The following is a 27,816-nucleotide window of genomic DNA, read 5'->3' as shown; positions in this document are numbered from 1 at the left end:
GATCATACAGGGTGATGTGGACAGAGGACAGCTAATCATGTCAAATTAATCTGCTTCTTCCAAAAATCACCAGTACTACATCAATTATGTCCAACATCCAAGGAAACATCAGACACTACAGAAAACTGCAACTTAAAAGGAATCCTCTGTTTTTGATGTCACCATTCTCCCTACTTTGCAGTTGTATGTGACATGCATTATGTTATATAGTATTACTTGTATGCTTCCACACATCATTCATTCCTTTAATCTGAGTAAATATATATTGTTTTTTATTCACTCTTGTGTACCCATCCTGTTCAAAACTAATTTGCATAAAGACAACATGTATCCTGTAAACCACAATATCACTAGCCCCATAACCCTAGTAGAACCCAGGACTGATGTCTATTTTTTTACTGTATTATAAAAGGGTTTCAGTTGAATTCCCTAGCAGAGCATGTACACACCCAACGTGTTAGCACTCTATCTGCCATAATGAGGGACAGACCCATTACTGGAGAGCAACACTATGGCCAAGCCAAGCCTGCATACTCTGCAGGTGCTCTGTTGAATGGCTGTCTAACGCCATAATGGCGACCAGGAGGCAAGACTACCACGTGGTGTTAAACTTGGGCTAAAATAAGGGGATTTCTGTCTTACCTGTAAAATCCTTTTTTCGGAAGCCGTGGTGAACACTGGGACTGTGGGGTATGGTGTAGGAGCACTGCGGGCACCAAGGCGTTAAACTTCTGCAGAGTGAAGCAGAGGCTCCTCCTCCCCTATACCCCGCCTGCCCATGGGAAGCCAGTTGTATCTTAACAAGCCTCAATAACAGGCACTGGAGAGAAGAAACCAAAAAGAAAAAGGACCGGCGCGCGCGCGCACACGCGCACACACACACACACACACACACACACACACACTGTACTGCCCCGGGGGTTGGGTATCTGCACTCTCAATATAATATATTCTTATGTTGTGGGTGTAAGGGAATCGTCACCCTACAACCACTTGAATAATCCCCTTTCTTGTATTTCAGACAATGCTCGTTATATATATGGGGGTGCTGTCAACTACAGTATATGTACATCAAAGTTGGGAGGAAAAGTATGGTTGACGCACTGAGAAGAAGTCAAGAGAGCCATGGCACGGAATGGCAGCAGAAAGGACACCTAAGCAACTGAGCGTGAGGGCGGGCACCCAGTGTCCACCACGGCTTCCGAAAAAAGGATTTTACAGGCAAGACACAAATCCCATTTTTTCTGTCAGCCTAGGTGGACACTGACTCTGGGACGTCCCAAAGCTGTCCCGTTACGGGCGGGAACGCTCCAGAGCTGCACTGAGGACACAACGCCCAAAGGCCACATCAGCCGAGGCGAAGGTGTCAAACTGACAGAATTTGATGAAAGTGTTTACGGAAGACCACGTAGCCACCCTGCAAAGCTGTTCAGCAGAAGCGCTGTGGTGAACCGCCCAAGAAGGGCCAACCGACAGAGTGGAATGAGCTCTGACGAATGCTGGAATAGGCCGCCCAGCCAGCAGATAATCTTGTCTAATGGCAATGCGGATCTAACAGGCCAAAGTTTGTTTAGAAGCAGGCCAGCCACGCTTGCGGACATCGTAAAGAACGAAAAGGGAGTCCGATTTGAGGAAGAATTCCATTCTGGCAACATAGGTACGGAGAGCCCGTACAACATCCAGTGTGACCAAGGACTCCTCCAGAACATCTGTCGTGGCGGGTAGCAAGGACAGAACCACAATCTCTTGATTGATGTGGAACCTGGAAACAAGTTTAGGAAGATAATCCATTCTAGTACGTAGGACTGCCCGATCTGAGTGGAAAACTAGGAAAGGAGATATGTGAGATGGCACTCAAGTCGGAAACCCGGCGTGCCGAAGCAATTGCCAACAGGAAGACAATTCTTCCAAGTAAGCCAAGCAAGGTCCACAGAATCCAAGGGTTCAAATGGAGCCCGCTGAAGCATCCAGAGGACTAAAGACACGTCAATGGATGAACAGGAGGGACAAAAGGAGGTTGCAAACGTAGCACCCCCTGCAGAAAGGTGTGAATAGCTGAAGAATTGGCAACCTTTCGTTGAAAGAGAACCGAAAAAGCAGACACCTGCAATATCAGGGAGGCAAGCCGAAGTCTCAAGTTCAAACCGGCTTGAAGAAAAGCCAAAACCCTGGACACCTGATATCTCAAGGGATTGTAGTGACGATCCGAGCACCACTGAAAGTACCGTCGCCACACACTATGATATATGCGGGCCGAAGACTGTTTTCTGGCTGAGAGCATAGTGTCAATGACTGGGTCCGAGAACAGTCTTAAGGACCGACCTCTCGACAGCCACCCCGTCAAAGCCAGACGGGGTAGGTCGGGGTGAAGGCAAGGGCCCTGGGATAGGAGGTCCGGACGAAGAGGCAGGCGAACTGGAGGCTGAATGGAGAGGCTGCAAAGATCCGTGTACCAAGTCCGTCTTGGCCAATCTGGGGCAATGAGGATGGCCGTGACCCGCTCCTGCTTTAGACATCAGAGTACACGTGGTAAGAGAGCAATCGGCGGAAACACAAACCTTCGGAAAGGACCAAGGAGCTATCAGAGCGTCCACGAGAAACGTGCCTGGATCCTGAGTTCGAGATCCGTACCGAGGAGGTTTGTGATTGTGATGGGAGGACATCAGATCTATGTGCAGCCGACCCCAGCAAGTCACTAGAAGGTGGAACACACCATTGGGTGAAGTGACCATTCTCCGGAATGGACCTCTTGTCGACTCAGGAAGTTTGCCTCCCAATTCTGTATTCCGGGGATGTAAATAGTCGACAGAGCCGGTAGGGAGCGTTCTGCCCAACGGAGGATGTGACCAACCTCTTGCATGGCGGCCTGACTTCTGGTGCCACCTTGATGGTTGATATAAGCGAACGCAGTCACATTGTCTGTATGGGTCTGGGCAGGCTTGCCAAGAAGAGGGCCTGCTTGGCAAAGAGCTCTGTATATTGCTCAGAACTCCAGAACATTGATGGATAGAGTTGTCTCTTGAGCCGACCAACAAACCTGGAAGGAGTGGCTGCCCATAGCCTGGCATCCGTGGTCAGAATGACCCAGTCCTGGATTAGGAATGGGCGGCCCACTGTGAGATGGGACGACTGAAGCCCCCACAGGACAGGCAAGCATCCCTGGACAGTGAAATCCGGCTGGACCCGAGATGGAGATGTGACCTGTTCCAGCGCCAAAGCAATTCCAGTTGCAGTGGTCTGGAGTGGAATTTGGCATACTCCACCATGTCAAAAACAAGAGACCATCTTGCCTAGGATCCTCATGCAAAGATGAAGGGAAACACTGCAATGTTTGAGGAAAGCCTTAACGTCTGGATATCTACCTTGTTCCTGGGTAGAAACACCCGCTGAACCTTTGTGTCCAGAAACGCCCCTAAATGAAGCATGGACTGGGACGGAGTTAGGCTGGACTTGCGCCAGTTGATCAGCCAGCCATAGGATTGCAATAGCGCAATTGTGACTCTGAGGTGCTGTTGTAAGACCATTTGAGACTAAGCGAGGAGAAGGTCGTCCAGGTATGGAAGAATCCGGATTCTCTGTAAGCGCAGTTGGGCCGCCATAACTTTGGTAAAGACTCTCTGTGCTGTGGAGAGACCGAAAGGCAGGGCCCGGAACGAAACGCAAGAACCGTTGATGGTCTGGCCGAATAGGGATGTGTAGGTAGGCGTCCTGAATATCCAAGGAGGCCATGAAGTCTTCCAGTTCCAGCGCCTGCATGATGGACCGGAGAGACTCCATCCTGAACCTGGGAACAAGAAGAAAAAGATTCAACTTCTTCAGGTTGAGAATGGGTCTGAAAGAACAGTCTGGCTTTGAGTAGAAACTAATACCCCTTTGAAGAGAGGGGACGGGAACAATGACCCCTGCCATCAGGAGGGATCTGATGGAAGCCCGAAGGGCGGTGGCCTTGCCCACATCCACTGGCAGGCTGGTGGTAAAAAATTAACAAGGTGGCCGATCCAGAAAAGAGAGGCTGTATCCCCTGGATACTATGTCTAACACTCAAGAGTTGGACGTGGAGTTTAGACAGATGTCGGCGAATAGTAAAAGCCGAGCACCACCATGGAGGAGTCCTCGTGGGGACCCCTCATGTCATGCTGAAGGTTTGTCGGGTTGCTTAGGGGTTTGACGACGTCCAACCCAGGACTGTCGACCTTTCGGTTTGGTAGATTTAGAAGAGGAACCCTGTACACGGGAGGAAGACTGACCCTTTGGTTTGCCCTGAGGGCGAAAGGAAGATTGATTGGACTTTGGAGCCGAAGGCAGAAAAGCAGTCTTGGCAGTTGCCAGGTTAGTCACAATTTTAGCCAATTCAGGTCCAAAGAGGATGTCACCCGTTAAGGGAAGAGACTCAAAGTTTTTGAGAGTCATTATCCGCTCTCCACGAGTGAAGCCACAAGGCACGCCTAGCCGCCACCGAGACTGCAGAAATTTTGGCAGCAAATGTACCTGAATCTATAGCTGCCTCACCCAAGTAAGTGCTAGCTACTCTGATATGGTCCACCATGGAGAGTAAAGCCGAGCGTCGTGTCCTGGATTGGAGGCCATCCATTAGAGCATCTGTCCAACTACTGATAGCTAAAGACATCCAGGCAGAGGTAAATGCAGGACGGGTAGCTGTGCCTGCATTAGTACAGACTGTCTTGAGGAATTGGTCCAACTTTTTATCAGCTGGATCCTGTAAAGACGTGACATCAGGAATAGGCAGGGTGGTTGACTTGACCAATCTGGCCACATGAGCATCCATTGGAGGAGGAGTCTCCTACTTCTTTTGTTCCTCTTCCGGTACCGGACAGAAGTTAAGAATGCAGCGAGACACCCGAATAAGAAATTTCTGGTGTGTCCAAGGTTCCTTTCGTCCCTCTACAGGTGAGTAGAGGGACGAAACTCTGCAAGAGCCTTCTTCTTACGTTTGAAGAAAGGCGCCTCAGCATCTACAGGCGCATCCGTATCTTTAATCTGCAGATTAACATCCTTGATGATATCATCCACCCTGGTCTGCTTCATACAGACGTCCTGAGACTGAAGGGTATCGTCCACCGCGGTCTACGTAGAAGCATCCTCATCCGAGGAGGCGTCCGACGAAGATTCCTCCGTAAATGTGAGGACAGGAGATCCCCGGCAAGACTTTTGCCGAATGGTAGAAGTCAGAGCCTGTTGTAGGGAATTGGAGACCTGTACCAATCCCTGCACAGATTGAGAAAGATCACGCACCCACGTTGGCTCCGCAGAGGGATGTTGTGGGGGCTGAGACAGTGGCTCTGCGGGAGAGACTGACACAGAAGGCGGGGGTAACCTGGAGGCTACCAGTTGAGAAGCCAGCTCCCGCATGGCTGAAGACAAAACCGCCCAATCAGATCCAGTCGGGGCCACGCACAAAGGCTTGTGTGGTCTTGTTGCAAACAGGAAAAAATTTCCCTGCAAGACGTGCAAGTGTATGCGTGTAGCCCAGGAGTGGTCCGTTACTCCTGGGAGGCTTTGGAAGAAGTCCCTCTGGATGACATCTTCAAACCTGCAAGGGCAGTTATTTTATGTCGGTGCCAAAACTGAAGCCTGTATTTTAAATTTTGTCATGTACACATTACTTACTGCAAATGTACTGTTCAATGGCAATATGTGAATAAATTGAACTTGTTTTAGTTATTCTGTGGTCAAATAATCTTGGAAGAGAACATATATCTAGGGATTATAATCATATAGCTCCCTTAGACGTGTGTGTGTGTGTGTGTGTGTGTGTGTGTGTGTGTGTGTGTGTGTGTGTGTGTGTGTGTGTGTGTATATATATATATATATATATATAGATATATAGATATATATATATGAGAGAGAGAGAGAGAGAGAGATAATGGGCAAAATCAAACACCGCAAGAACAGAACACCAATAAATAAACCAGTGTCTGAGATACTGGGACTGTGTGGCCCAAACACAGTAATGACTACTGTTAAAACAGCAGACTCAGGAAGCTAGCTAAATTGACAAAATACAATATGTGAAAAATAATTAAAAAAAAAAAAAGGCTACCTGAGACCCTAACAGTACCACTTGCAATGTCAAACTAAAATAAAATGTAGAGGCACACAAGTACCCCACCATCTGCACAGAGAAGTGGGGTGGGAGACAGTTAACCTGACACCAGGACAGAGAGATATAGGGGAGCAGGACTGCAATCCTCTCTGCTGGCCTGTCGGCTGCAGAATGCTGAAAATGGCCGAACAGCAAATAAAGGAGGGAGGAGAAAAATTCCCCATTGCGCCTAAACCCTGGACAGGCTATGGCCAAGGAAATGGGGGCGGAATTACAGGGGATCCCCGCCCCCTCCTGGAACCCTAGGGACGCTAGATGTATCCCCCCTGAAAAATGGCCGCCAAGTCCCTGGTGGTCTAGCGGTGGCTCAGGAAGGACGGAGACCCGCTGCCAGGACCACCGGGGGCTGCTCACTCCCCACAGGTGGTGTTGCGGGAAGCTGCTTACCAAGTTTCCCTCCGGCTGCTGCTCCTCCGCCCCTTGGCATCGTGTAGGAGAGGTGGCTGGTGAGAGCGGCCGCGGAGGTCCTTTCACCGGCCACCGGACGGGTGCTGCATCAAGCAGCAGCAGCGCTGACGCTGCTAAAGTTCCCCTCCGGCTGCGGCTCCTCCGCCCCTTGGCACAGTGTAGGAGAGGTGGCTGGCGAGAGTGACCATGGAGGTCCGTTCACCAGCCGCCGGAGGGGAGCAGAATCCAGCAGCAGCACTGCTGCTGAAGAAGAAAAAGAAAGAAAGAAAGAAAGAAAGAAAGAAAGAAAGAAAGAAAGAAAGAAAGAAAGAAAGAAAGAAAGAAAGAAAGAAAGAAAGAAAGAAAGAAAGAAAGAAAGAAAGAAAGAAAGAAAGAAAGAAAGAAAGAAAGAAAGAGAAAGAAAGAAAAAGAAGTTTAAATAGGGCTGTAAATAGCACACTCCTCAAAAACGTGCCTTCCCATGGGCAGGCGCAGTATAGGGGAGGAGGAGCCTCTGCTGCACTCTGCAGTAGTTTAACTCCTTGGTGCCCGCAGTGCTTCTACACCATACCTCACAGCACCAGTGTCCACCTAGGCTGACAGAAAAAATAAGAATTTACTTACCGATAATTCTATTTCTCGTAGTCCGTAGTGGATGCTGGGGACTCAGTCAGGACCATGGGGATTAGCGGCTCCGCAGGAGACAGGGCACAAAAGTAAAAGCTTTAGGATCAGGTGGTGTGCACTGGCTCCTCCCCCTATGACCCTCCTCCAAGCCTCAGTTAGGATACTGTGCCCGGACGAGCGTACACAATAAGGAAGGATTTTGAATCCCGGGTAAGACTCATACCAGCCACACCAATCACACTGTACAACCTGTGATCTGAACCCAGTTAACAGCATGATAACAGCGGAGCCTCTGAAAAGATGGCTCACAACAATAATAACCCGATTTTTGTTACAATAACTATGTACAAGTATTGCAGACAATCCGCACTTGGGATGGGCGCCCAGCATCCACTACGGACTACGAGAAATAGAATTATCGGTAAGTAAATTCTTATTTTCTCTGACGTCCTAAGTGGATGCTGGGGACTCCGTCAGGACCATGGGGATTATACCAAAGCTCCCAAACGGGCGGGAGAGTGCGGATGACTCTGCAGCACCGAATGAGAGAACTCCAGGTCCTCCTCAGTCAGGGTGTGCCCCTGACCAAGTATCAGCTCGGCAAAGTTGTAAAGCCGAGACCCCACGGGCAGCCGCCCAAGATGAGCCCACCTTCCTTGTGGAATGGGCATTTACATATTTTGGCTGTGGCAGGCCTGCCACAGAATGTGCAAGCTGAATTGTACTACCCATCCAACTAGCAATCATCTGCTTAGAAGCAAGAGCACCCAGTTTGTTGGGTGCATACAGGATAACAGCAAGTCAGTCTTCCTGACTCCAGCCGTCCTGGAAACTATATTTTCAGGGCCCTGACATCATCTAGCAACTTGGAGTCCTCCAAGTCCCTAGTAGCCGCAGGTACCACAATAAGCTGGTTCGGTGAAACACTGACACCACCTTAGGGAGAAACTGGGGATGAGTCCGCAGCTCTGCCCTGTCCGAATGGACAATCAGATATGGGCTTTTTGAGACAAACGCCGCCAATTCTGACACTCGCCTGGCCGAGGCCAGGGCCAACAGCATGGTCACTTTCCCTGTGAGATATTTCAAATCCACAGATTTGAGCGGTTTAAACCAATGTGATTTTAGGAATCCCAGAACTACGTTGAGATCCCACAGTGCCACTGGAGGCACAAAAAGGGGGTTGTATATGCAGTACTCCCTTGACAAACTTCTGGACTTCAGGAACTGAAGCCAATTCTTTCTGGAAGAAAATCGACAGGGCCGAAATTTGAACCTTAATGGACCCCAATTTGAGGCCCATAGACACTCCTGTTTGCAGGAAATGCAGGAAACGACCGAGTTGAAATTTCTTCATGGGGCCTTCCTGGCCTCACACCACGCAACATATTTTCGCCACATGTGGTGATAATGTTGTGCGGTCACCTCCTTCCTGGCTTTGACCAGGGTAGGAATGACCTCTTCCGGAATGCCTTTTTCCCTTAGGATCCGGCGTTCAACCGCCATGCCGTCAAACGCAGCCGCGGTAAGTCTTGGAACAGACATGGTACTTGCTGAAGCAAGTCCCTTCTTAGCGGCAGAGGCCATGAGTCCTCTGTGAGCATCTCTTGAAGTTCCGGGTACCAAGTCCTTCTTGGCCAATCCGGAGCCACGAGTATAGTTCTTACTCCTCTACGTCTTATAATTCTCAATACCTTGGGTATGAGAAGCAGAGGAGGGAACACATACACCGACTGGTACACCCACGGTGTTACCAGAACGTCCACAGCTATTGCCTGAGGGTCTTTTAACCTGGCGCAATACTTTTCCAGTTTTTTGTTCAGGCGGGACGCCATCATGTCCACCTTTGGTCTTTTCCAACAGTTCACAATCATGTGGAAGACTTCCCGATGAAGTCCCCACTCTCCCGGGTGGAGGTTGTGCCTGCTGAGGAAGTCTGCTTCCCAGTTGTCCACTCCCGGAATGATCACTGCTGACAGTGCTATCACATGATTTTCCGCCCAGCGAAAAATCCTTGCAGTTTCTGCCATTGCCCTCCTGCTTCTTGTGCCGCCCTGTCTGTTTACGTGGGCGACTGCCGTGATGTTGTCCCACTGGATCAATACCGGCTGACCTTGAAGCAGAGGTCTTGCTAAGCTTAGAGCATTGTAAATTGCCCTTAGCTCCAGTATATTTATGTGGAGAAAAATCTCCAGACTTGATCACACTCCCTGGAAATTTTTTCCCTGTGTGACTGCTCCCCAGCCTCTCAGGCTGGCCTCCGTGGTCACCAGCATCCAATCCTGAATGCCGAATCTGCGGCCCTCTAGAAGATGAGCACTCTGTAACCACCACAGGAGAGACACCCCTGTCCCTGGAGACAGGGTTATCCGCTGATGCATCTGAAAATGCGATCCGGACCATTTGTCCAGCAGATCCCACTGAAAAGTGCGTGGAATCTGCCGAATGGAATTGCTTCGTAATAAGCCACCATTTTTCCCAGGACTCTTGTGCAATGATGCACTGACACTTTTCCTGGTTTTAGGAGGTTCCTGACTAGCTCAGATAACTCCCTGGCTTTCTCCTCCGGGAGAAACACCTTTTTCTGGACTGTGTCCAGAACCATCCCTAGGAACAGCAGACGTGTCGTCGGAAACGGCTGCGATTTTGGATATTTAGAATCCACCCGTGCTGTCGTAGAACTACTTGAGATAGTGCTACTCCGACTTCCAACTGTTCTCTGGACCTTGCCCTTATCAGGAGATCGTCCAAGTAAGGGATAATTAAGACGCCTTTTCTTTGAAGAAGAATCATCATTTCGGCCATTACTTTGGTAAAGACCCGGGGTGCCGTGGACAATCCAAACGGCAGCGTCTGAAACTGATAGTGACAGTTCCGTACCACGAACCTGAGGTACCCTTGGTGAGAAGGGCAATTTGGGACATGGAGGTAAGCATCCTTGATGTCCAGGGACACCATATAGTCCCCTTCCTTTCTGGTTCGCTATCACTGCTCTGAGTGACTCCATCTTGATTTGAACCTTTGTATGTAAGTGTTCAAAGATTTCCCATTTAGAATAGGTCTCACCGAGCTGTCTGGCTTCAGTACCACAATATAGTGTGGAATAATACCCCTTTCCTTGTTGTAGGAGGGGTACTTTGATTATCACCTGCTGGGAATACAGCTTGTGAATTGTTTCCAATACTGCCTCCCTGTCGGAGGAAGACGTTGGTAAAGCAGACATCAGGAGCCTGCGAGGGGGAGACGTCTCGAATTTCCAGTCTGTACCCCTGGGATACTACTTGTAGGATCCAGGGGTCCACTTGCGAGTGAGCCCACTACGCGCTGAAACTCTTGAGACGACCCCCCACCGCACTTGAGTCCGCTTGTACGGCCCCAGCGTCATGCTGAGGACTTGGCAGAAGCTGTGGAGGGCTTCTGTTCCTGGGAATGGGCTGCCTGCTGCAGTCTTCTTCCCTTTCCTCTATCCCTGGGCAGATATGACTGGCCTTTTGCCCGCTTGCCCTTATGGGGACGAAAGGACTGAGGCTGAAAAGACGGTGTCTTTTTCTGCTGAGATGTGATTTGGGGTAAAAAAGGTGGATTTTCCAGCTGTTGCCGAGGCCACCAGGTCCGATGGACCGACCCCAAATAACTCCTCCCCTTTATAGGGCAATACTTCCATGTGCCGTTTGGAATCTGCATCACCTGACCACTGTCGTGTCCATAAACATCTTCTGGCAGATATGGACATCGCACTTACTCTTGATGCCAGAGTGCAAATATCCCTCTGTGCATCTCGCATATATAGAAATGCATCCTTTAAATGCTCTATAGTCAATAAAATACTGTCCCTGTCAAGGGTATCAATATTTTCAGTCAGGGAATCCGACCAAGCCACCCCAGCGCTGCACATCCAGGCTGAGGCGATCGCTGGTCGCAGTATAACACCAGTATGTGTGTATATACCTTTTTAGGATATTTTCCAGCCTCTCAGCTGGCTCCTTGAGGGCGGCCCTATCTGGAGACGGTACCGCCACTTGTTTTGATAAGCGTGTGAGCGCCTTATCGACCCTAAAGGGTGTTTCCCAACGCGCCCTAACTTCTGGCGGGAAAGGGTATACCGCCAATAATTTTCTATCGGGGGAAACCCACGCATCATCACACACTTCATTTAATTTATCTGATTCAGGAAAAACTACAGGTAGTTTTTTCACACCCCACATAATACCCTTCTTGTGGTACTTGTAGTATCAGAAATATGTAACACCTCCTTCATTGCCCTTAACATGTAACGTGTGGCCCTAAAGGAAAATACGTTTGTTTCTTCACCGTCGACACTGGAGTCAGTGTCCGTGTCTGTGTCTGTGTCGACCGACTGAGGTAAATGAGCGTTTTACAGCCCCTGACTGTGTTTGAGACGCCTGGACAGGTACTAATTTGTTTGCCGGCCGTCTCATGTCGTCAACCGACCTTGCAGCGTGTTGACATTATCACGTAATTCCTTAAATAAGCCATCCATTCCGGTGTCGACTCCCTAGAGAGTGACATCACCATTTCAGGCAATTGCTCCGCCTCCTCACCAACATCGTCCTCATACATGTCGACACACACGTACCGACACACAGCACACACACAGGGAATGCTCTGATAGAGGACAGGACCCCACTAGCCCTTTGGGGAGACAGAGGGAGAGTTTGCCAGCACACACCAAAAACGCTATAATTATACAGGGACAACCTTTATATAAGTGTTTTTCCCTTATAGCATTTTAATATATAATAAGAATTTACTTACCGATAATTCTATTTCTCATAGTCCGTAGTGGATGCTGGGACTCCGTCAGGACCATGGGGAATAGCGGGCTCCGCAGGAGACAGGGCACATCTAAATAAAGCTTTTAGGATCACATGGTGCGTACTGGCTCCTCCCCCTATGACCCTCCTCCAAGCCTCAGTTAGGTACTGTGCCCGGACGAGCGTACACAATAAGGAAGGATCTTGAATCCCGGGTAAGACTCATACCAGCCACACCAATCACACCGTACAACTTGTGATCTGAACCCAGTTAACAGTATGATAACAAAAAACGAAGTAGCCTCTGAAAAGATGGCTCACAACAATAGTAATAACCCGATCTTTGTAACAATAACTATGTACAAGTATTGCAGACAATCCGCACTTGGGATGGGCGCCCAGCATCCACTACGGACTATGAGAAATAGAATTATCGGTAAGTAAATTCTTATTTTCTCTAACGTCCTAGTGGATGCTGGGACTCCGTCAGGACCATGGGGATTATACCAAAGCTCCCAAACGGGCGGGAGAGTGCGGATGACTCTGCAGCACCGAATGAGAGAACTCCAGGTCCTCCTTAGCCAGAGTATCAAATTTGTAAAATTTTACAAACGTGTTCTCCCCTGACCACGTAGCTGCTCGGCAAAGTTGTAATGCCGAGACCCCTCGGGCAGCCGCCCAAGATGAGCCCACTTTCCTTGTGGAGTGGGCCTTTACAGATTCAGGCTGTGGCAGGCCTGCCACAGAATGTGCAAGTTGGATTGTGCTACAGATCCAACGTGCAATCGTCTGTTTAGACGCAGGAGCACCCATCTTGTTGGGTGCATACAATATAAACAACGACTCCAGCTGACCTTGAAATATATATTTTTAATGCTCTGACAACGTCCAGTAACTTGGAGTCCTCCAAGTCGCTAGTAGCCGCAGGCACCACAATAGGCTGGTTCAAGTGAAAAGCCGAAACCACCTTAGGGAGAAAATGAGGACGTGTCCGCAGTTCTGCCCTGTCCGAATGGAAAATCAGATATGGGCTTTTGTATGATAAAGCCGCCAACTCTGAAACTCTCCTGGCTGAAGCCAGGGCCAATAGCATGGTTACCTTCCATGTAAGGTATTTTAAATCTACCGATTTTAGAGGCTCAAACCAATGAGATTTGAGAAAATTCAAAACTACGTTCAAATCCCACGGTGCCACTGGAGGCACTATTGGGGGTTGTATATGTAGTACACCTTTGACAAAAGTTTGTACTTCAGGCACTGATGCCAATTCCTTCTGGAAGAAGATTGATAAGGCCGAAATTTGAACTTTAATGGACCCCAATTTTAGGCCCATAGACAATCCTGCTTGCAGGAAATGTAAGAATCGACCCAATTGAAATTCTTCCGTTGGAGCCTTCTTGGCCTCACACCACGCAACATATTTTCGCCAAATGCGGTGATAATGTTGTACAGTCACTTCCTTTCTAGCCTTAATCAAGGTAGGAATAACTTCCTCTGGAATGCCCTTTTCTTTTAGAATCCGGCGTTCAACCGCCATGCCGTCAAACGCAGACGCGGTAAGTCTTGGAACATACAAGGTCCCTGCTGAAGCAGATCCCTTCTTAGAGGTAGAGGCCACGGATCCTCCGTGAGCATCTCTTGAAGTTCCGGATACCAAGTTCTTCTTGGCCAGTCCGGAGCCACCAGTATTGTTCTTACTCCTCTTTTCCGTATAATTCTCAGTACCTTTGGTATGAGAGGCAGAGGAGGGAACACATACACTGACTGGTACACCCACGGTGTTACCAGAGCGTCCACAGCTATTGCCTGAGGGTCTCTTGACCTGGCGCAATATCTGTCCAATTTTTTGTTGAGGCGAGACGCCATCATGTCCACCTTTGGTCTTTCCCAACGGTTCACAATCATGTGGAAGACTTCTGGATGAAGTCCCCACTCTCCCGGGTGAAGGTCGTGTCTGCTGAGGAAGTCTGCTTCCCAGTTGTCCACTCCCGGGATGAACAATGCTGACAGTGCTATGACATGATTCTCCGCCCAGCGCAGAATCCTTGCAGCTTCTGTCATTGCTCTTCTGCTTCTCGTGCCGCCTTGTCGGTTTACGTGGGCGACTGCCGTGATGTTGTCCGACTGGATCAACACCGGCTGACCCTGAAGCAGCGATTTTGCCAGGCTTAGAGCATTGTAGATCGCTCTTAGCTCCAGTATATTTATGTGAAGGGACGTCTCCAGGTTTGACCACACGCCCTGGAAGTTTCTTCCTTGTGTGACTGCTCCCCAGCCTCGTAGGCTGGCATCCGTAGTCACCAGGACCCAGTCCTGTATGCCGAATCTGCGGCCCTCTAACAGATGGGCACTCTGCAACCACCACAGGAGAGACAACCTTGTTCTTGGTGACAGTGTTATCCGCTGATGCATGTGCAGATGCGATCCGGACCATTTGTCCAGCAGATCCCACTGAAATGTCCGTGCATGGAATCTGCCGAATGGAATCGCTTCGTAAGAAGCCACCATCTTTCCCAGGACTCTTGTGCATTGATGTACTGACACAGTTCCTGGTTTTAGGAGGTTCCTGACAAGTTCGGATAACTCCCTTGCTTTCTCCTCCGGGAGAAACACCTTTTTCTGAACCGTGTCCAGAATCATTCCCAGGAACAGCAGACGAGTTGTCGGGGTCAATTGAGATTTTGGAAGATTCAGAATCCACCCGTGTTGCTGAAGCACTACCTGGGTTAGTGCTACACCGACTTCCAGCTGTTCTCTGGACTTTGCCCTTATCAGGAGATCGTCCAAGTAAGGGATAATTAATACGCCTTTTCTTCGTAGAAGAACCATCATTTCGGTCATTACCTTGGTAAAGACCCGAGGGGCCGTGGACAAACCAAACGGCAGCGTTTGAAACTGATAATGACAGTCTTGTATCACGAACCTGAGATACCCTTGGTGTGAGGGGTAAATTGGGACATGCAGATAAGCATCTTTTATGTCCAGGGACACCATGAAGTCCCCTTCTTCCAGATTCGCTATCACTGCTCTGAGTGACTCCATCTTGAACTTGAATTTCTGTATGTACAGGTTCAAGGATTTCAGGTTTAGAATAGGTCTTACCGAACCGTCCGGCTTCGGTACCACAAATAGTGTGGAATAATACCCCTTTCCCTGTTGTAGGAGGGGTACCTTGACTATCACCTGCTGAGAATACAGCTTGTGAATGGCTTCCAAAACCGACGTCCTTTCTGAGGGAGACGTTGGTAAAGCAGACTTTAGGAACCGGCGAGGGGGAGACCTTTCGAACTCCAACATGTAACCCTGAGATATTATCTGCAGGATCCATGGGTCCACTTGTGAGCGAGCCCACTGATTGCTGAAAATCTTGAGTCGACCCCCCACCGCTCCTGAGTCCGCTTGTAAAGCCCCAGCGTCATGCTGATGGCTTTGTAGAACCCGGGGCGGGCTTCTGGTCCTGGGCAGGGGCTGCTTGCTGCCCTCTCTTACCCTTTCCTCTGCCTCGCGGCAGATAAGACTGTCCTTTTGGTCGCTTGTTTTTATAGGAGCGAAAGGACTGCGGCTGAAAAGACGGTGTCTTTTTCTGTTGGGAGGGGGTCTGAGGTAAAAAAGTGGATTTGCCGGCAGTTGCCGTGGCCACCAGGTCCGAAAGACCGACCCCAAATAATTCCTCTCCTTTATATGGCAATACTTCCATATGCCTTTTGGAATCCGCATCACCTGACCACTGTCGCGTCCATAAACTTCTTCTGGCAGATATGGACATCGCGCTTACTCTTGATGCTAGAGTACAAATATCCCTCTGAGCATCTCGCATATAAAGAAAAGCATCCTTTAATTGCTCTAGAGTCAATAAAATACTGTCCCTATCCAGGGTATCAATATTTTCAGTCAGAGAATCCAACCACACTACCCCAGCACTGCACATCCAGGCTGAGGCTACTGCCGGTCGCAGTATAACACCAGTATGTGTGTATATACTCTTCAGTGTAGTTTCCAGCCTCCTATCTGCTGGATCCTTGAGGGCGGCCGTATCAGGAGACGGCAACGCCACTTGCTTTGATAAACGTGTGAGCGCCTTATCCACCCTAGGGGGTGTTTCCCAGCGCGCCCCAACCTCTGGTGGGAAAGGGTATAATGCCAATAACTTCTTGGAAATTAGCAGTTTTCTATCTGGGTTAACCCACGCTTCGTCACACACGTCATTCAATTCCTCTGATTCTGGAAAAGCTACAGGTAGTTTTTTCACCCCCCACATAATACCCCTTTTTGAGGTACCAGCAGTATCAGAGATCTGCAAAGCCTCCTTCATTGCCGTGATCATATAACGTGTGGCCCTATTGGAAAATACGTTTGTTTCTTCACCGTCGACACTAGATTCATCTGTGTCGGTACCCGTGTCGACTGACTGAGGTAAGGGACGTTTTACAGCCCCTGACGGTGTCTGAGACGCCTGAGCCGGTACTAACTGGTTTTCCGGCCGTCTCATTTCGTCAACTGACTTTTGTAATGTGCTAACATTATCACGTAATTCCATAACTAAAGCCATCCATTCCGGTGTCGACTCCCTAGGGGGTGACATCACCATTACCGGCAATTGCTCTGCCTCCACACCAACATCGTCCTCATACATGTCGACACACACGTACCGACACACAGCAGCCACACAGGGAATGCTCTAATCGAAGACAGGACCCTCTTAGCCCTTTGGGGAGACAGAGGGAGAGTTTGCCAGCACACACCAAAAGCGCTATAAATGTATATAAACAACCCTAGAAGGTGTTGTTTTTGATATAAGCGCTTTTAATATATCAATATCGCCAAATTATGCCCCCCTTCTCTTTGTTACCCTGTTTCTGTAGTGCAGTGCAGGGGAGAGTCCTGGGAGCCTTCCTCACCAGCGGAGCTGAGCAGGAAAATGGCGCTGAGTGCTGAGGAGAATAAGCTCCGCCCCTTTTTCGGCGGGCTTTTCTCCCGGGTTTTAAGAAAACTGGCCTGGGTTAAATACATACATATAGCCTTAATGGCTATATGTGATGTATTTATTTTGCCACTAAAGGTATTTAATATTGCTGCCCAGGGCGCCCCCAGCAGCGCCCTGCACCCTCCGTGACTGAATCAGTGAGACGTGTAGCAACAATGGCGCACAGCTGCAGTGCTGTGCGCTACCTTCATGAAGACTGAGGAGTCTTCTGCCGCCTGCTTTCCGGACCTCCGTCTTCAGCGTCTGTAAGGGGGATCGGCGGCGCGGCTCCGGGACGAACCCCAGGAGGACCTGTGTTCCGACTCCCTCTGGAGCTAAGTGTCCAGTAGCCTAAGACTCCAATCCATCCTGCACGCAGGTGAGTTGGAAATCTCTCCCCTAAGTCCCTCGATGCAGTGATCCTGTTGCCAGCAGGATTCACTGAGATTTAAACCTAAAAAAACTTTTTCTAAGCAGCTCTTTAGGAGAGCCACCTAGATTGCACCCTTCTCGGACGGGCACAAAAACCTAACTGAGGCTTGGAGGAGGGTCATAGGGGGAGGAGCCAGTACGCACCATGTGATCCTAAAAGCTTTATTTAGATGTGCCCTGTCTCCTGCGGAGCCCGCTATTCCCCATGGTCCTGACGGAGTCCCAGCATCCACTAGGACGTTAGAGAAATATACATATCGCCAAATAAGTGCCCCCCCTCTCTGTTTTAACCCTGTTTCTGTAGTGCAGTGCAGGGGAGAGCCTGGGAGCCTTCCCACCAGTATTTCTGTGAGGGAAAATGGCGCTGTGTGCTGAGGAGAATAGGCCCCGCCCCCTTTTCGGCGGGCTTCTTCTCCCGTTTTTCTGAGACCTGGCAGGGGTTAAATACATCCATATAGCCCCCAGGGGCTATATGTGATGTATTTTTAGCCAGAATAAGGTACTAACATTGCTGCCCAGGGCGCCCCCCCCCAGCGCCCTGCACCCTCAGTGACCGCTGCTATGAAGTGTGCTGACAACAATGGCGCACAGCTGCAGTGCTGTGCGCTACCTTATGAAGACTGAAGAGTCTTCTGCCGCCGTTTCTGGACCTTCACTTTTCGGCATCTGCAAGGGGGGTCGGCGGCGCGGCTCCGGGACGAACCCCAGGGTGAGACCTGTGTTCCGACTCCCTCTGGAGCTAATGGTGTCCAGTAGCCTAAGAAGCCAATCCATCCTGCACGCAGGTGAGTTCACTTCTCTCCCCTAAGTCCCTCGTAGCAGTGAGCCTGTTGCCAGCAGGACTCACTGAAAATAAAAAACCTAACAAAACTTTTACTCTAAGCAGCTCTTTAGGAGAGCCACCTAGATTGCACCCTTCTCGGCCGGGCACAAAAATCTAACTGAGGCTTGGAGGAGGGTCATAGGGGGAGGAGCCAGTGCACACCACCTGATCCTAAAGCTTTTACTTTTGTGCCCTGTCTCCTGCGGAGCCGCTAATCCCCATGGTCCTGACGGAGTCCCCAGCATCCACTTAGGACGTCAGAGAAATAGGTCATATAGCAACAGAAATAGGGTTGCAGATCAGCCAGCAGTGCCTAAATTAGCACATTCCTATTCAGATTTGCACAGTAACCAGATGGCCACAGAGAGAGAGACTTGTATGGAAACAAAGGCGTCTGTCCATCAGCACGGATTCTACTGAATGATCAGTAGAGGATGTATGGTATTCGAATATAGGGCACCATCATCTCTACTTTCATTTTGGCAGAGGCTGGCATTCACATGGGCACAAGACATTGTGGAAAAACACGGACGTGGAAAGCCTCTGGCAGACTGTAAAGCACCTTCTCCCCTAAGAGTCAATACAGAAACCCATAAAAAGGTGACAGATTGATACAAGGTGTACGTTATGATCCCCTTGTTTCTTAAGGCCCCTGATACATCTAAACAACGCTTCCCACACCAGAATCGCCAATTGGCAGACATCAATGATCGGCTACCAGTCAGTGAATCAGAGAAAATCTTAATTTTAAAAATCTATGGGGTATATGCAATTCACGGCGAATCGCGGCAATTTTTCGCTGTTTTTTAATTCGACTCAATTCGCCAGGTGAATTCCGGCAGGTGGGTGCCGGAATTCACCATATTCAATGAAAAACGGATTCGCCAGAACCGCGGGCGAAAATCGGCCGATTTGGCAGATTTTGCCGCGATTTGAAATAACGGGAAAAACCCGGAAAAAAAAATGGCGTGGGGTCCCCCCTCCAAAGCATAACCAGCCTCGGGCTCTTCGAGCTGGTCCTGGTTCTAAAAATGCGGGGGAAAATTGGGCAGGGATCCCCCGTATTTTTAAAACCAGCACCGGGCTCTGCGCCTGGTGCTGGTGCCAAAAATACGGGGGACAAAAAGAGTAGGGGTCCCCCGTATTTTTAACACCAGCATCGGGCTCCACTAGCTGGACAGATAATGCCACAGCCGGGGGTCACTTTTATGCCGTGCCCTGCGGCCGTGGCATTAAATATCCAACTAGTCACCCCTGGCCGGGGTACCCTGGGGGAGTGGGGACCCCTACAATCAAGGGGTCCCCCCCAGCCACCCAAGGGCCAGGGGTGAAGCCCGAGGCTGTCCCCCCCCCATCCAATGGGCTGCGGATGGGGGGGCTGATAGCCTTTTGTGATAATAAAAAGATATTGTTTTTTCCAGTAGTACTACAAGTCCCAGCAAGCCTCCCCCGCAAGCTGGTACTTGGAGAACCACAAGTACCAGCATGCGGGAGAAAAACGGGCCCGCTGGTACCTGTAGTACTACTGGGAAAAAAATACCCAAATAAAAACAGTACACACACACCTTGATAGTAAAACTTTATTACACACTACCGACACACACATACTTACCCATGTTGACACGCCGACTGCCACGGTCTCCGACGATCCGAGGTACCTGTGAAAAAATTATACTCACCTTCCAGCGTCCAGAGGTAAATCCAGGTCCAGAGATAATCCACGTACTTGGCAATAAAAAAAAAACGAACACCGATCCACCGGACTAAGAAAGGGGTCCCATGCTTTCACATCAGACCCCTTTCTCCCGAATCCCGGGACATCACGTGACTCCTGTCACTGAAGTCCCTTCAGCCAATCAGGAAGCGCTACTTCCGTGGCGCTCACCTGATTGGCTGTGCGCTGTCTGTGCTGTGACAGCGCATCGCAAAGCCGCTCCATTAGTTTCAATGGTGGGAACTTTGCGGGTAGCGGTGGGGTTAACCCGCGGTCAGCCGCTGACCGGCGGGTGACCTCACCGCTAGCCGCTAAGTTCCCACCATTGAATATAATGGACGGGGCTGTGCGATGCGCTGTCTGCTCAGACGCGCAGAGCCAATCAGATGAGCGCAACGAAGTTGCGCTTCCTGATTGGCTTTAGAGACCTTTCAGTGACAGCTGTCACTGACAGGTCTCTCTGCATTCGGGGTAAGGGGTCTCATGTGTCAGCATGGGACCCCTTTCAGTCCGTTTGGTCGGGTATTTGCGGTTTGTTTTTTTCTACAAGTTCGTGGATTTATCTCTGGACCCTGGTTGAGGTGAGTATATTGATCTTTTATTTTCAGGTACCCCTGGATTCTACATGGAGAAGAGGACCGATGTCGGCGTGTGAACATAGGTATGTATGTGTGTGTCGACGTATGAAATAAAGTTTTACTGTCGACGGTGTGTGTCCCCTGTTTTTATTTGGGTATTTTTTTCCAGTAGTACTACAGGTACCAGCGGGCCCGTTTTTCTCCCGCATGCTGGTACTTGTGGTTCTCCAAGTACCAGCTTGCGGGGGAGGCTTGCTGGGACTTGTAGTACTGCTGGAAAAAACAATATTATTTTCATTATCACAAAAGGCTATCAGCCCCCCCATCCGCAGCCCATTGGATGGGGGGGGACAGCCTCGGGCTTCACCCCTGGCCCTTGGGTGGCTGGGGGGGGGGGGACCCCTTGATTGAAGGGGTCCCCACTCCCCCAGGGTACCCCGGCCAGGGGTGACTAGTTGGATATTTAATGCCACGGCCGCAGGGCACGGCATAAAAGTGACCCCCGGCTGTGGCATTATCTGTCCAGCTAGTGGAGCCCGATGCTGGTGTTAAAAATACGGGGGACCCCTACTCTTTTTGTCCCCCGTATTTTTGGCACCAGCACCAGGCGCAGAGCCCGGTGCTGGTTTTAAAAATACGGGGGATCCCCTGTCAAGTTTTTCCCCGCATTTTTAGAACCAGGACCAGCTCGAAGAGCCCGAGGCTTTGGAGGGGGGACCCCACGCCATTTTTTTTTTAAGGATTTTACCGTTCCAGCAATAAAAAAAATAAAATAAAAAAAAAATATTTTAAAAAATATATAAATAATATTTGTGCCTCCCAAAAAAAAAAAAAAAAAGTACCTAATCCCTTCTAATATAAATAGATATGCTATTCCTAAAAAAAAAAAACACCAAAAAAAAAACATGTTTAATTTTTTTTTTATTGTTTTCACCCTCCAAAGTGTGGCGGATTGAAAATGACGAATTTGCTGTCTAAAAGCACTGCTGTCGAATTTCCAAACTTGAATTGAATATGCTTTGGTCGAATTGCAGCACTTGTATCATTGCAGAAAAGTCGAATTTGCAAAAATTCGAATTTCAAAAAGTCGAATTTTGAAAGTCCGTTTTTTGGTCGGAAAGCACTGAATTGCATAGGCGAATTTTTTTTTTGGTCGAAAATGACCCGAAATTCGACAATTTCGGGAATTCGACCGCAATTGCATATACCCCTATGAATTGCCGATCCGGACCATTTTCGGTCAGGATTGGGAAATCAAGATTTTTAAACAGATTTACTAGTCTAGGATCCCCAACCAGGCCCGTGGGTGATCGGGACAATGCAGCAATAATGTCATTGATGTATGGGGACCTTTAGGTTTAATTATACAATTTAATAGGACCCACTGAGGGAGCTGTGATCCCCACACAAGGCAGCAATTCACAACAATGAAGCCAAATCCCAGTATCAACGCAGAGGAGTCCTACAGTGTCTGCAATAGTGAAGAACCACCAGCCTAGCTAAAGCTCTCTTCTAAAAGTATATACATAATGAAAGATTAGTCAGGCCATGCTTTCAGATATTACTCTGTGTGCCACAGAGTCTTTCCCCTATCAGGAGTACCTAATACCCATTACTGGTAATGGATATAACGCACACATATTACGCAGAACTTCACATACAGTATGTAGGCATACACATCAGTCCCTGTCCCAGTGGCGTTCACAACAAATATTCCTCATCATGGGGGTACATATACACACACACTAGGGTTACTTATGTCTTAGAAGCCTATTAACCTATGAGAAGAAACCAGTGCTCCCGGAGGACACCCACACAAACTCCAATACCAGACTCTTACTTATTGGTGTGAACTCGTGTCCTCAATTGTGAGGCAAACATGCAACCACACTGTCCCATATACAGTAAATGGAACTACTACTACTTAGAGAGTTCTAGGAAGAAACAAGTTCTAGAGCGTATGTTGCTCTGTGATAAAGTCACTCAATACCATCATCAAGTGTTTCCTCAAGCCACTGAGTAACACCGCTAACAAGTTACAAGAATGCTGGAGGTAGGTAGAAGGGAGTATTTTAAAGTGTCCTTTATAAACTTTTAGGCTCTTACAAAAGAAGGTCCTATATGAGTAATATAAAGGATTTCTAAACTCATAAGCACCAACAGCAAATGTTACCAGACAAGGAATACGATCAACACCACAGGTTGCATCTTTTCTGTAAGACCATACCATAACACAAAAGCTGTTACTCTCTCAATTTAAATAGAAAGGTTTCAATTTACTTCTGAATGGACAGTTCCCCATATGCCATAGAATTAAGATGTACCTTTTAAAGTGTCCATATTGTTCAGGGTAGGGGCAGGGCAGCTCACAGAAGGGGTGATATTGGGATCCACACACACTGAGCTGAAGAGGTTCTTAAGAATTTTGGGGTTTGGGCAGGGAGTCCTTCTGATGCATTGTTGCAGCAGTTTGGCAATAGACAGGGCTGCATAGTTCTGCACCACAGTATTCTCTTCCTTTTTCACAACCTCCATTAATGGTTTAATTACTGGATTCAGCTTCTCTGGAAGCTGCATGATGTTGACGATGGCACAAGCAGCAAACGTGTGCACCCTGAGCTGCAGGACCTGCCACTCCTGATTGGTTTCCATTACGGTCATCTGCACTTGTTGTCTCTTTCCATCCAGTTGCTGGTAGAGTTTAGTATTAACCCACGGACCGGTAGCTTCATTGAAAATTGTAGTAACCTAGACACAAAAAATATAAGCCAGGTCACACGCTTATTCCACACCTTACATGAATAACTGTATAAGCTGCACCAAGAACATAACCAGCAATGCTACAGCCCAGGGTTCTCTGATAAGATCTACTGGTAAAGTTCATACACTAGAACTTCTAAAAAGGAAGAATGGATGTGTTCCAACAGCAACCAGTTTAATTACATTTTTGTAGAATGTACAAGATAGATATCTAGAGTAATTGGTTGCTAAGGGTAACTCCACCTACTTTGTCTCTCTCTTCCACCAAAACGTCTTTAGAGGTGGCTTAGTATGTCAGTGTGTATAGTAGTACAAATTATTCAATAACCAAAGGGGCTTTTCTGATAATGAGCTGTAACAATCACCAGAATGCTTTTACTTTAAAGCTTTCTAGTGCTTATGATTAAAGAATGAACTTTGCAGCCAAGTACAGAAAGTGCAACACTTATGGTATAATTAGGTTATTGCTGGCCCAGCAGTTCAATCCATAGAACACACTCACCAAGTCATTAGCTTGGTCTATGGTGAATACGCTGCAGTTCACTTTGCTCCGAATATCTATTTGAGCATCAGCCAGGGCGGAAATGAGCTGTTTACACTCATTCTGCATCCGTGTGAAAGGGATTGCAATCTCATCGTAATACAGATGCTCTGAGAGAACTGCAAGGAGGCGTGGCTGGACTGCGAGGACTACTGTCTTGCATTCCTATGGATAAACCATAAAGCAGAAAAATGGTAAAACAGAACAGGCTTCAATGACATTGATAGTGACCATTATATATACTTAAAAACCACCACCAAAAAAAACAGCCATTTGGAATTTACCAAGTTTTAATTAAAAAAATACAAAACGTATGGACAAACAAATAGCAAACTACATGAAAAGCCCCCCTTTTCACAAAGCTAAGAACTACGAAAACGAGATTTATGGTATGAACTTACCGTTGCTAAATCTCTTTCTGCGAGGTACACTGGGCTCCACAGGGAATGACATTGGGGTGTAGAGTAGGATCTTGATCCGAGGCACCAACATGCTAAAAGCTTTGACTGTTCCCAGAATGCATAGCGCCGCCTCCTCTATAACCCCGCCTCCATGCACAGGAGCTCAGTTTAGTTAACCAGTCCAATGAAGTAGCAGGTAAAAGAGACAACTGTTAGTAGCCACATACACCACATTCTCACGACAGAAGAAGGTGTCAGTGGCTAATGCCTTACCAACCCAAAGAAGCTAAGTGCGTCAGGGTGGGAGCCCTGTGGAGCCCAGTGTACCTCGCAGAAAGATTTAACAACGGTAAGCTCTTACATAAATCTCGTTTTCTGCTGCGGGGTACACTGGGCTCCACAGGGAATGACATTGGGGATGTCCTAAAGCAGTTCCTTATGGGAGGGGACGCACTGAGCACAAGAACCCGGCGTCCAAAGGAAGCATCCTGGGAGGCGGAAGTGTCAAAGGCATAGAACCTTATGAACGTGTTACCTGAGGACCACGTAGCCACCTTGCACAATTGTTCAAGGGTCGCCCCACGGCGGGCCGCCCAAGAAGGTCCAACAGACCGAGGAGAATGGGCCTTAATGGTAGCAGGAGTTGGAAGGCCAGCCTGTACATAAGCATATGCAATCACCATTCTAATCCATCTGGCCAGGGTCTGCTTGTGAGCAGGCCAGCCACGTTTGTGAAAACCAAACAGTACAAAGAAAGAATCTGACTTCCGAAGGGAAGCAGTTCTCTTCACATAGATACGGAGTGCCCGTACCACATCCAAAGACCGTTCTTTGGAAAACAATTCAGGAGAAGCAAAGGCCAGAACCACAATCTCCTGATTAAGCTGGAAAGAAGACACCACCTTAGATGTGGATCTGATAGCGTCTCGACACAAACACAAGGTTCTGGTCTTCGGAGCAAGAACAAGGGATCCTCAAGCAGCTTTCGTGGATGCACTGGCAATCCCACGGAACTTTCAGCTGCCATACGTGTTCCCTCCGGTATCACTACTGCCCAGAGTAATAAGGAAGTTCAAGCAAGAAAGAGGAATCCTACTTCTGATCGCTCGCGTGTGGCCTAGACGGCATTGGTTCTCAGACCTTCAGGGTCTCTCGATAGAGCGTCCCCTTCTACTTCCACAGCACCCAGATCTCCTTGTTCAGGGCCCTTGCGTATATCAGGATTTAGGCCGGCTGGCTTTGATGGCGTGGCTTTTGAAGCTTCCATCTTGAGGGCCAAAGGATTTTCTGAGGCGGTCATTCAAACCACGTTGAAGGCCCGGAAACCGGCTTCTGCTCGGATTTAACATAGGGTCTGGAATTCTTACTTTGCTTGGTGTGCATCTAACAATTATGACGCTTTACAAGTTTAGTACGGTCAAACTTTTGGCCTTTCTACAACAGGGCCTGGGGGATCCCTTTCTACAACAGGACGGGCCTCCCCGTCATGCGGCAGGCTTGTCAGTTGGGCAGCCAGGACTGTTTGGGTTTAGTAGGTTTGGAAGTGCGAGCCTGTTTCGGGTATGCCTGACCCTTTGCTTTCCCTGAAGGACCAAAGGAGCGAAAGGAAGTACTCTTAGCTTTCGGTACCGAAGGAGCAGTACTAGGCAGACATGCTGTTTTAGCAGAGGCTAAGTCAGCCACTATCTTGTTGAGGTCTTCTCCGAAAAGAATGTCTCCCTTAAAAGGGAGCACCTCCAGGGTTTTCTTAGAGTCTGACGAGCCAGTATGGACGTAGTAGAAGCCTTGGCCGCCAGAATACCAGCATCAGAAGCCGCCTCCTTAACGTAATGAGAAGCTGTGACAATATACGATAGACATTGTCTAGCATGATCAGAAGAGTTGGAAAACAAATCAGCTTCCAACTCCTGAGCACACTCTTCAATAGCCTCTGCAGCCCAAATCACTGCAATGGTGGGCCAATGCACAGCACCCGTTAGAGTGTAAATCGCCTTTAAACATCCCTCCACACGCTTATCCGTCGGTTCTTTCAGAGACGTGACGGTAGTTACAGGCAGAGCAGAGGATACCACCAGCCGCGCCACCTGCGATTCCACTGGCGGTGGGGGTGTCTCCCAATTTTTACTTAGCTCCTCTGCGAGGGGATAGCGAGCCAGCATCTTCCTATGAGGCGTGAATTTCTTTCCTGGATTTTCCCAGGATTCCGGACGGATGTCAACTAAATGGTCAGAATGAGGTAAAATAAGATTTTAAACCTACCGGTAAATCTTTTTCTCCTAGTCCGTAGAGGATGCTGGGGACTCCGTAAGGACCATGGGGTATAGACTGGCTCCGCAGGAGACATGGGCACTATAAAGAAACTTTAGAATGGGTGTGCACTGGCTCCTCCCTCTATGCCCCTCCTCCAGACCTCATTTAGAGAACTGTGCCCAGAGGAGACAGACAGTACGAGGAAGAGATTTTTGTTAATCTAAGGGCAAGATTCATACCAGCCCACACCATCCACACCGTATAACCTGGAATATACGCAACCAGTTAACAGTATGAACAAAACAGTATCAGGCAACGACTGATTTCAACTGTAACATAACCCTTATGTAAACAATCACTATATACAAGCCTTGCAGAAAAGAGTCCGCACTGGGACGGGCGCCCAGCATCCTCTACGGACTAGGAGAAAAAGATTTACCGGTAGGTTTAAAATCTTATTTTCTCTTACGTCCTAGAGGATGCTGGGGACTCCGTAAGGACCATGAGGTTTATACCAAAGCTCCAGACCAGGCGGGAGAGTGCGGACGACTCTGCAGCACTGACTGAGCAAACGCAAGGTCCTCATCAGTCAGGGTATCAAACTTATAGAACTTTGCAAAAGTGTTTGAACCCGACCAGGTAGCTGCTCGGCAAAGCTGTAAAGCCGAGACGCCACGGGCAGCCGCCCAAGAAGAGCCCACCTTCCTAGTGGAATGGGCCTTTACCGAAGTTGGTAACGGCAATCCAGCCGTAGAATGCGCCTGCTGAATCGTGTTACAGATCCAGCGAGCAATAGTCTGCTTAGAAGCAGGAGCGCCAACCTTGTTGGCTGCATACAGGACAAACAGAGCCTCTGTTTTCCTAACCCGAGCCGTCCTGGCTACATAAATTTTTAAGGCCCTGACTACATCCAGGGACTTGGAGTCCTCCAAGTCTCCCGTAGCCACAGGCACCACAATAGGCTGGTTCATATGAAATTATGAAACCACCTTAGGCAAAAATTGAGGACGAGTCCTCAACTCCGCTCTATCCATATGAAAAATCAGATAGGGGCTCTTGTGAGACAAAGCCGCCAATTCGGACACCCGCCTCGCAGATGCCAAGGCCAACAACATGACCACCTTCCAAGTGAGAAATTTTAATTCAACCGTCTGAAGCGGTTCAAACCAGTGAGAGTTTAGGAACCGTAACACCACGTTAAGGTCCCATGGTGCCACTGGGGGCACAAAAGGAGGCTGGATGTGCAGCACTCCCTTTACAAAAGTCTGGACTTCTGGAAGAGAAGCCAATTCCTTCTGAAAGAAAATTGATAGTGCTGAAATCTGTACCTTAATGGAGCCTAACTTCAGGCCCATATCCACTCCTGTCTGTAGAAAGTGGAGAAAACGTCCCAGATGGAAATCTTCCATAGGAGCACTCTTGGCTTCACACCAAGATACAT

General features: G+C 48.7%; 1 protein-coding gene across 2 annotated transcripts in view; it reads right to left on the bottom strand.

Moving 5' to 3' along the window:
- The window catches only part of BTAF1 (B-TFIID TATA-box binding protein associated factor 1), a 324,567-nt gene that overhangs the window by 107,239 nt on the left and 189,512 nt on the right, over positions 1 to 27,816 (bottom strand). For both annotated transcript variants that reach the window (XM_063962035.1, XM_063962034.1), the window contains exons 19-20: positions 23,686 to 23,889; positions 22,748 to 23,171 (exon numbers count right to left, since the gene is read on the bottom strand). In XM_063962035.1, the coding sequence (XP_063818105.1) occupies positions 22,748 to 23,171; positions 23,686 to 23,889 (628 nt within the window). The remainder of the gene's footprint in view (positions 1 to 22,747; positions 23,172 to 23,685; positions 23,890 to 27,816) is intronic.

The sequence above is a fragment of the Pseudophryne corroboree genome, chromosome 3 (assembly GCF_028390025.1).
Source record: "Pseudophryne corroboree isolate aPseCor3 chromosome 3, aPseCor3.hap2, whole genome shotgun sequence".
Taxonomy (NCBI): Eukaryota; Metazoa; Chordata; class Amphibia; order Anura; family Myobatrachidae; genus Pseudophryne; species Pseudophryne corroboree.
Note: the sequence above shows the minus strand (reverse complement) of the source record. Positions and strands in the feature narration are given on the sequence as shown.